The sequence below is a fragment of the Pseudomyrmex gracilis genome, unplaced genomic scaffold (assembly GCF_002006095.1).
Source record: "Pseudomyrmex gracilis isolate BER0280 unplaced genomic scaffold, ASM200609v1 scaffold_2459, whole genome shotgun sequence".
Taxonomy (NCBI): domain Eukaryota; kingdom Metazoa; phylum Arthropoda; class Insecta; order Hymenoptera; family Formicidae; genus Pseudomyrmex; species Pseudomyrmex gracilis.
In genome coordinates, this window is record NW_018023043.1 from 10,517 (window position 1) to 20,926 (window position 10,410).

The 10,410-nt window shown below is 29.9% G+C and overlaps 1 protein-coding gene across 4 annotated transcripts in view; it reads left to right on the forward strand.

Annotated features, from left to right (window-relative positions):
• Positions 1-7,445, forward strand: part of LOC109862834 — an 8,869-nt gene extending 1,424 nt beyond the window's left edge. The window contains exons 2-9 of one of the 4 annotated variants that reach the window (XM_020442985.1): positions 16-92; positions 180-380; positions 470-592; positions 686-781; positions 867-980; positions 2,150-4,096; positions 4,250-4,324; positions 6,931-7,445. In XM_020442985.1, coding sequence (XP_020298574.1) covers positions 16-92; positions 180-380; positions 470-592; positions 686-781; positions 867-980; positions 2,150-4,096; positions 4,250-4,324; positions 6,931-7,145 — 2,848 coding nt within the window. In that variant the 3' untranslated portion in view covers positions 7,146-7,445. The remainder of the gene's footprint in view (positions 1-15; positions 93-179; positions 381-469; positions 593-685; positions 782-866; positions 981-2,149; positions 4,097-4,249; positions 4,325-6,930) is intronic. The other 3 variants (XM_020442981.1, XM_020442982.1, XM_020442983.1) reach the window with 3 other exon arrangements.
• The last annotated feature ends 2,965 nt before the right edge of the window (positions 7,446-10,410 follow it).

Consider the following 10,410-nt stretch of genomic DNA (forward strand, 5'->3'; position numbering starts at 1 on the left):
AGCTATGAATGATAGATTGAGTACTCATGATGAGGAGATTGCTAATCAAGACCATAGTTATACGATAGACATTGAAGAAGATTTATCTTTTGGTANAATTATTATACTTATTAAATATATTTGTGTAAATACAGACAAGATTATATATTATAAATAAGATATTCTCTTTGCATTTTCAGTAAATAGTATCAAAAAAGAAACCTGTGATGATGAAAATAATCAAACTAAGATAGATGTTGACTTTAAATCAAAATCTTTTATGTATTCCGAAAATACTACCAAGGTTATGAATGATAGAATGAGTACACATAATGAAAGGACTAATATTTTCAATCAAAATCATAGGTATATGATAAACACTGAAGAAAGTTTATCTTGTGGTAAGATTATATTACATATATTAAATATATTTTTATGTATATGCAGAGATTATGTATATTATAAATAAGATACTCTTTTTACATGTCAGAAAATATCAAAAGAAGATCTACCAAAAAGAAAACCTGTGATAATTTAAAAGATCAGAACGAGATTGTCAATTCTTTAAAACCTGAGAATTGCCAGAAAAATATATGTGTGGTTACATCTTATAGTAAGTATATATATTTATTTAAAAATACACTTCTTTAATGAGAAATTTTACACATTAAGGAAGTTTTACACAATTAAAGTTCTTCATTTTTAGAAGATAGTAACAAAATGAACCGCTATTGTGATTTGAATGCAAATAAAGAGATTATCCACATTCAAAACTCTTTACATAAAGAAAACGTGACCTGTGGTAATAACGATTTACTGTCATTTTATAATATTTTGAAGTAACATATACGTTACTAACAGTACTCTATTCTGATATGTATTTTTAGCAAATACTCTCGTGACAATAAACTCTGACAATGAAAGTATAACCACCAATAAGACAGATAATTACAAATGTAATCTTAATTCAAGGAAAAGTACTACTCCGCTTGCGTCTAGTGGTGAGTACAGTATTATTTAAACTATCTTAAAAGTTCTGATTATATTATAAATATTGTATAATGACTTTTGGTTTTGTTTATATATTTATTAGACAATAATACAACAATATACAGGTTAATCCCCCCAGGCAGATGTTGAAACTAAGAGAGATAGAAAAACAAGTTTCAAATAAAAGTTATAGAGTAGTGAAATACGATAGCTTTAATCAATTTTGTGTAGAGGCCATTTCCAAGGTCACGTCAAAGTCACCTTAAAATTTTTTAATGGGAGTCCCTATTGTTTATGCATATTCATGTAGCTAACATCAATGCATTTTCAGAACACTGGTTACAACTTATTTTTAGTTGAGAACTTTCTGAGTTATGAGTTTTCAACTAACAATAGGTTGTAACCAGTGTTCTGAAAATGCCTTGATGTCAGCTACGTGAATATGCATAAACAATAGGGACTTCTATTAAAAACTTTTAAGGTGATCTTGACGTGAAATGGCCTTTACACAAAATTGATTAAGGCTATCGTATTTTACCACTCTATAACTTTTATTTGAAACTTTTTTTTCTCTCTTAGTTTCAACGACATTCGCTTGGAGCGATTAAAATGAATCACCCTGTATATTTTGCTAAAGAAAGTAAAAGCAATGAAATTTTTCTATACGAAAGACTATGATTTTCTAAATAATAATATTTTAATATCAGAGTACTTTAAACTGGTGACGTAGTTTTGCAAGTATTATATTATCGTACATAGAAGCAGCTTACAAAAATTTAATTATGGTGTGTGCGTGTGCGTGTGTGTGTGCGTGCGTGCGTGTGTGTGTGTGTGTAAATATATTGAATTTTAATATAATTTTAATAAATTGAAGAAAAACATGATATTTACTCTGATATTTACATGACGTTTATCATAATATAACTCTTGTTTTAGAGAAACAATGTTAATTAAATCTAATATCTATTAATGTATTTTATTTTTTTGTTGGCACAATTATATCTGTTTATAAGAATTAAATTTTATTATTAATTTATACATTTTTCTCATTTTATTGCCGCGTATATTTAATCTACATATTATCAATATTGACATACAAATATGTATTATGCATATTTCACTGTTATGAGACTTGTGTCTTTTACATAATTATGTAATCCATTTATTTCTCTTTCACTAGATAATGATACCGATGAAGACTACGTACCTACAGAACAAAGGTTTTCTTCGCATAAATCTACACAAAGCTACGTACAAAATTTGAACAGGTCTACATCTTTAGTTTCAAGTTCGGACATTTTGAACACGAATATTGGCAAATCGATATGTAACGACGAGGTCATGTACGTTGAAACATCTAGTACAAAATCAACGAAACAAAACTGTTGTGTTTTTTGCAACAAATTACAATCCCAACTTGCACGTCATTTAGTAACAATTCACAGTAACGAACTAGAAGTGAAAAAATTCGCTGTGTTACCTAAACTACATCCAGAAAGGAAAAAAATAATAGAAACTATTCGGAAAAAAGGAAACTTTAAATTTAATACACAAGCCGAACTTAATTCTGGACAATTAATCGTAAGCAGACGTCCAAATGAGAAAACTAATAAAACTGCTATCGATTTTATAGCCTGTGTTAAATGTAAAGGATTTTTTGCAAAAAGCGCAATACGTCATCATGCTCGAGTTTGTCTAAACAAAAATTTTCAAAAAGATAGAAATGTTTTGATTATGGGCAGACAAATTACCGGAAGACTTCATTCTATAGCAAATGAAACTTTAAGAAAAACTGTTTTTCCTATTATGCGAGATGATAAAGTAACACGTATTGTGAGATACGATGAATTATTAATTAGATATGCTAATAGAATGTGTATAAAATATAAAGAATCACATCAGCACGATAACATTCGTGCAAGGTTACGTCTTCTTGGTCGGTTTCTTCTAGCGTTGAAGAATATAAATACAAAAGTACAAGATTTTCAGTCGGTGTATCATCCTCGATTATATCATGACTGTATTTCTGCAATAAATATAGTTGCAAAATATGATAATAAGACACAAGTTTATAAAACTCCTGCAGTAGCAGCTACCTTATCAACTCTTCTTAAATACTTAGGAAATATTCTTATTACGGAATGCATTAAAGAAGAAGAAGAAAACAAGAAGAAATTAGTTAAAAATTTTGTAAAATTACTTGGTGTGGATATTCGAACAAATAATAAAATGGTTAAAGAACTGCAATTTGCCCATAAAAGACATAAAAAAATTAATCTCCCATCACTTGACGATATTAAAAAATTACACACACATTTGACAAAACAAAGATTTGCAGCATATACAGCATTAAAAGAATCTTTTTCATATGAAAAATGGGTCACATTAGCTGAAGTTACGTTAACTTCCGTATATGTTTTGAATAGACGTCGACCAGGAGAAATGGAACGAGTGGAAATAGAAAATTTTAAACATCATGTAAAACTAAATAACAATATGTTTGATGATATAGATCTTTATGAATCTTTATCTATGGAAGATAAAAGAATTGTTGAGAAATATGTGCAATTTTGCATCAAAGGAAAACTAGGACAAAAAATACCCGTTTTATTGTCAAGCGAAATGTTTGACTGTATTACATTACTTTTGAAATTTCGTATAAAAGCAAATGTACCGAAAAAAAATCCTTTTATATTTGGATTACCTGGTTTTGACAAAAACAGATATCGATATCTTAGAGTTTGTACTTTAATGCGCAAATTTGTGCGTAAATGTAACATAAGTAAGTCAATTACTTTGCGTGGTACGAAATTAAAACAACATATAGCAAAACATTGTATTCAACTTCATCTGAATGATGAAGTTTTGGGTCGTGCGATAGGTCATGTAGACAAAATACGTAAGAAACATTACAAACAAGCATCAAGCAGAGATATACTTCTTCGATATTTAGAAGCCGTACAAGAAAATGAACAGAATTCGGAAAATGAATCTGAATCAGATAGTGGCTCCGAAAAAGGAAACGTACAAGAAAATGAACAGAATTCGGAAAATGAATCTGAATCAGATAGTGGCTCCGAAAAAGGAAATACCTTAAACCAAAATATTCGTAATACTGATGAAACAGGTAATGTAATTTAATGTTGAAAGTATACCGTAAATTTTATTTACTTGTTTTACACTGTAATAGATATTTACGTGAGTTACATACAAATATTTTAATTTTATGTGTAATAGTAAAATTTATGATATGTACATATATTGTTTATTGTAAATATAGCATGTAACTTTTTAAGTAATTCCATGAAGTGTACAAAGCTAACAGATAAACAACCTGGAAAACGAAAACGTAATAGTAAGTACTTTTGTTTATTCATTTTTAATGTAAGTTCTTATTCTATTCTTATCTTTTCTCTTATGGTATTCTATAAATAATTTTATGTTTAATTACTTTTATCATTATTATTCTTAAAAACTATATCAATATATTTTTGTATATTTATTTTTGTTAATTTTTTATCTGTATATTTGTAATTTGTATATTTCTTTTTTACTAGAACATTTTTATATGATAAATATAAAGTATGGTGTACTATTTATTTTTTCAGTACTGTATGTACAGTAGGGAGCACCATATCGTGCGGCTCCAAGGGAAATATTTTTCGGGAATTTCTTCTTTGAATGCTCTATACTATCGCGCGCCGTTCTTCTTCGGTCTCCGCCAACGGTCCGAGATCGAAGAAGAAAAGCTCGCAGTAATAGGAGCAGTTAAAGAAGAAATTTCCGAGAAATACTTCCCCTAGAGCCGCACGATATGGTGCTTCCTACTGTATATACATTACTTACTGTGTATACATGTATTGTTTGTTATCGTACGCGGCAATTAAAATAAAATCTTCTTTGATTCTTTTCCACTATTGCGTACTTATCTTTCTTCATTATTTTTTGACTGGCTAATCAGCCGATGATTACGATGATTTACCGAACAACCGGAGGAGAAGAAGAAAGCAATATTAGAAAAGAATAGTAAAGAAGTCATTTCTCTTACTGAGCATGAGTTAATAACGTGCAAATAAATATTTTTTTATATTATTTGTACATTAATAAGGGAACTTCGCGAGGTGGAAAATTCTGATTTTTATGAAACTTTGCACACATGTAGGGAGGATCAATAGATAAATATTGACATATTCCGTTGCGGCCCAAAAACGGTTTTAAGAGATGAAATCACCCCTTATATATACATATATATAAAGAGTGTGATTTCACTCCATATTAATAAATGTTTTAAAAACTTATTTTTAAAAAATTTTTTTCAACATTTATTAACACGTTGTATGCCACGGGAGTCACCGGCGACCGGCGCACCCAGATTGGTAGAAATACATAATTTGGACAAATGTCAATACTTATCAATTTTTCATTATTACCATTGTTAATGCAATGGTGTGTAGAAATTAATGCAGTATAAAACATTAAAAAATAGTTTTATTTATATGAAATACAAAATACATGAAATACAAAATTTATTATGCGCGCTTATTACGATGTGTCGAATTGAAACATTTTAAACAAAGAAAGGGGGAACCAGCACAGTCTTCGGCATTGTTTGGAAGTACTTGGTAAAAATGTATCATCAGTTGAATTGCTTGACGTATAATCTTCATATGAAATCATATTAACTTTAAGGGCTAATTGAAAAATTAAATAGAAGATACGAAGTGCAAAAATTTGTGTAGTGTGTAAAAGTATAATAGGTTTTTACCTGATTGTTAGACACTCTCGAAAAGAATAAAATTGTGGAATTATTATTGAAAAACGTGAACAACGTGAAGAAACAATGAGATAATTGACGATGGCAAAAAATAAATGAGACGTGCGAAACCGCACTCCAGCGCCGCGGTGGTCACCGGTAACCACCGTGACAATTAACGTGTTAAACATGATTACACACTGTAATTTATTTGTTGTAGGTAATATTTCAAGATTATATGTATCGTATAATAGAAAATTCATCGTAGCGCCACAGGCAAACCCTGTAAAACTGGCGTGGCATTCAACGTGTTAATATGGTTAAATAGAGAAGACTTTTTTAAATGAAACTTTTGTATGAAACATTAAAATAATTTTTTAAAACATTTATTAATATGGATAAATAAAGGACTTTAATGATATATATATATATATGATAAAAAATAATTCACATAAAAAAATATATATAATAAAATATAATTCACTATTTACACTATTTACACTACAAGGGAATCGCGCGAAAATTCTGATTTGTCAATATCGTCTATTGACCACTCCTATATGTGTGCAAACTTTCATCAAAATCAGAATGTTCGCGAGATTCCCTTCCCGGTAAAAAATTTTTCATGTATAAAATTGTATGGACATATTTGGTATATAAATTTTCATAATTAGATATAATTATTTTAATTTGTGTATAAGTATATATGATTATATATCAAAAATTATTTAAAAATATAGTAAAAATTAGTTTTATATAATTTTTTTGTATCTAACATGATACTAATAGAGTTATTTTGTAATTTGATATAAAATATCTCTGAAGCCATTTTCTTAAAAAAAGAAATTCTCCGTGTATAAAATTGTATAGACATATTCGGCATATAAATTTGCATAATTAGATATAATTATTTTAATTTGTGTATAAGTATATATGAAAAATTTTTTCCCGGGTTGTAAGTGTAAATAGTAAATTTATAAAAAATTACGTAAAATTTAAAAGAAATTACTAAAAGTAAAGAAAGTAATAAAAAATTGACTCGGAGTATAAGTTGAATAAACTTTATCATCAATAAAAATATACAATGACAATGACAATGTGAAACTTACCAGATCAGTCAACTAAATCTTATCTTAAATATTAGTACAAATCAGTTCCATGGTTTTGCATAGTATGTTAACTATGTAATATTTTATGTTCTGTTCTAGCATCTCCGTATGGAAAAACAAAAAGAGTAAGATGGACAGAAGACGAAAAGCACACAGTGCTACAAGCGTTTGCACGACACATCGAAAATCATACATTACCGTCTTTACACGAAATTCAGGAGGTAAAGAAGGGATATGTTTCTCTTGCTCGACGTTCTTTACCGCAAATCAAAACGTGGTTACATAATCAACAAAAGAAACAACGACCATTATAATCCACACGATTGTATATAAATCATATGTTGCACTAGTTTGAAAACAACTCTCTATATGTTATACAAAAATGCTTGTTTTAAAGAGACATATACGACGTAAGATCTTCTTTGACTTCGTCATTGGAGATCAGAAAAGTACAATCGATTAAACATCGAGTAAACATTTCAGCTAAATTACTTCTATAAATGAAAAAGTTATATGAGGTATGATTGCGCGCGGAAGACTTAAGATGATATTTTTCATTGTTTTTAACACTTTTTTATCCGAAGTTTTTATTTTTTTGATAAAACTAAAATATATATCGTCACACTCCCTACGTATAATTACATAAGTGTCACAAATGGGATTTTCAGTTCTTCGCATAATGACACTTAGAAAGTCATGTTCTTTATGGTCACCAAATATTAAAAAAAAATATTCATAAATGAGGTACAAATTTGAAACCGAAAGATCCCTATAGGGAAACATATGAAGCTTTATACTTTTAAACTGCTCTCTTCTAAAATTTGCGTTTTGGAATTACGGGATTATACGTAGGAAGTGACGATATATATAATAGCATATAATTTTTTATAAATACAATAACATGTAATTTTTTATAAATATAATAACATTTGATATTTGATGCTTTCGTGATGTGTGTATTAACATCCGAATATATTTTCCTAAAAAACATCTTCGAATATAATATTTATTTTACCTGTTGTTACATATTTTATATCGTCACTTTTATATAATTGTCACATACGGGATTTTCAGTCTATTGCATAGTGACACTTAGAAAGTTCTTTATGGTCACCAACATTAAAAAAAGACAAATATTCATAAAAAAGGTAAAAATATGAAATTGAAAGAATTCCTTAACTAGGGAAAAGTCTTTAAAGTACTCTCTAAAATTTGCATTTTGAAGTCACGGGATTATACGTAAAGATTGACGATATGAAACACATTATATGAGATAAACTAATTTTACTATAAGATAAAGTAATTTTATTATAAGATAAAGACTTATATTAATGTTTCTCTCGAAATATTAGGTTGTTGCATAATTTTTGTTGTATTTTTTATTATTATTCTCAACAAAGTTCACAATTGCCATTAAACTAAGTCAAGCAGAACTTTTGTTAATTTCTTTGTTTATTATTGGTTATTGTGTTTGTAATTTTACATGGTTTTAAAATTTGTGGCCATTTGTTTTAGAACCCTGCGCGCAGAAAAATTAAAGTCGATAAACTCTACTTGAGACATTGCATGCTATACAAATTTCAGAAGGGTAATAATGCAACTGTTGCTACAAAATCTTTATGTAAAACATTGGGTAAAATATTGTTAATGTTCGGACGGTTCAGAGGTGGTTCGCGAAATTCTGTAGTGGAGAACTTCAATTTAATAGATGATTGCGCATACGACGACATTTTGACTTTAATTATTTACTACGTTTATACGTTTAATCGGATTTATTGATTACATCCATAGTTATAAGTGGCCGCTTACACTTATTTCATTTTTCAAAAAAATAGCTGTAATTGGCCAGTTTCATAAGACTATAGATATTGGATGTATCCGTTATTAAACCCGATTAATGATAACATGAAACAATTTCATTAAAATTTAGATAAATAAATTTTTAAATAAATTTTAGACTTTAGGAAAAATCAAACATAACTTTATGAAATTAAGTTATACAATAAGTGTGACAAAAACTCAAAAACTATAATTATGTATTATTAGATTGATAAAACAGGACGGTTCAGCATTCTCTTTTACTTTGGCTATATCTAAAAGCGTTGAAAAAGCACGTAATGTCTTGAGATAAAGGCTGCGTTCCGATATATTTATTATTTACTATTTGTAAATATATTATTTACAGTACTAAAAATCTATAATATATGTTATGTGATTATTTTTTAGTACTGACTATAAATAACGGAACACAATCAGTATAAAAACTGAAAAGTAATATTTTTATACAAGTAATATTTTTTTTTATTTTTAAATCAGTGGAATTTGTCTTTATTATAAATTTTGTCACGTTGCATAAAATTGTAACAATAAATTACGATCAGTTAATATAACTTTACATATATTCTATTGATAGTTTTTTATTAGACTTACTGATGTATATCAATGACTAACATACTCTATAAATATAATAATAACTTGCTTCATATATAACAGTAACATTTGTACTTTTATAACTCTATTACAAATGATCATACATATAGGATGTTTGGTAATAGCCGTATTATCGCTCGTGAATATCTTATTGAATTACCGCATGAAAAAGTTCTGTACCACTTTGTAAGATTCATAATAATTGACAAATTATTAATTACTAAAGATACGCAAAAGAGTGTGCAATCCATATGCAAAAGACAGCTCAGCGTTTCGTGTCCTTATGTTTGCTACACGCGCAGCAACTCAATAGAAAGAGTTAGAGAATGTTTGAACCAGAGAGAAGCCTGAGAGCGGCCATGCCATTGTAGTTTTTTACGACGGTTTCAACCGCTGGTTTTAGCCGTATTTCCACAAAAGTGGAACTCAAAGGCCGTTCTCCACGAAACTCAAGTCGCAGGTCTTGTGGAACTGATCAATCACGTCGGTCGATTGGCTGATTTGATTCTGCAATTGGTCAATTCCACGAGATCTGATACTTGCGTTTAATGTAGAACGGCCTTTGAGTTCCACTTTTGTGGAAATACGGCTAAAACTAGTTGCTGAAACCGTCGTAAAAAATTACAATAGGATGGCCGCTCTCAGATTTCTCTCTGGTGCATGTTGGGTGTACAGACGGCGTCATTAATTCGAAAAATAGGCGCGGGGATCGGAGGGCAAGCGGGGCAGTTGCTCGTAGCGCCAACGGGCGCCGTACTAACTAGTAGCAATCGGGTGTCCACAACTACGACCATGGAGATAAAGGAGGGAGCATTAAGCAGTGTTGCTAGATCGGGCCGGCCAGCACCAAGAGCACCAAGGTGGTGGGGGCACGCATACAGCGAGAACCGCCGTCCGTGTGCGTGACGTCACGCTCGGCTGTTCGGCTCGTGAAAGAGCGCAAACATACTATGTTCTGCCTCGCTTCCACTCGTAACGCGAGACACTGAGGCTAGAAAGCAATGTTTCGTTGCGTGCTTGTAGCGTATGACAATGGGTGCGTTCAGACAACTCAACAGTTGCACAACGGTTGAGAGATAATCACTTCTGATTGGATCATACTTTTGGAACCGAAGCAGATTTTAAAGAATAATCCTATCATAAGTGATG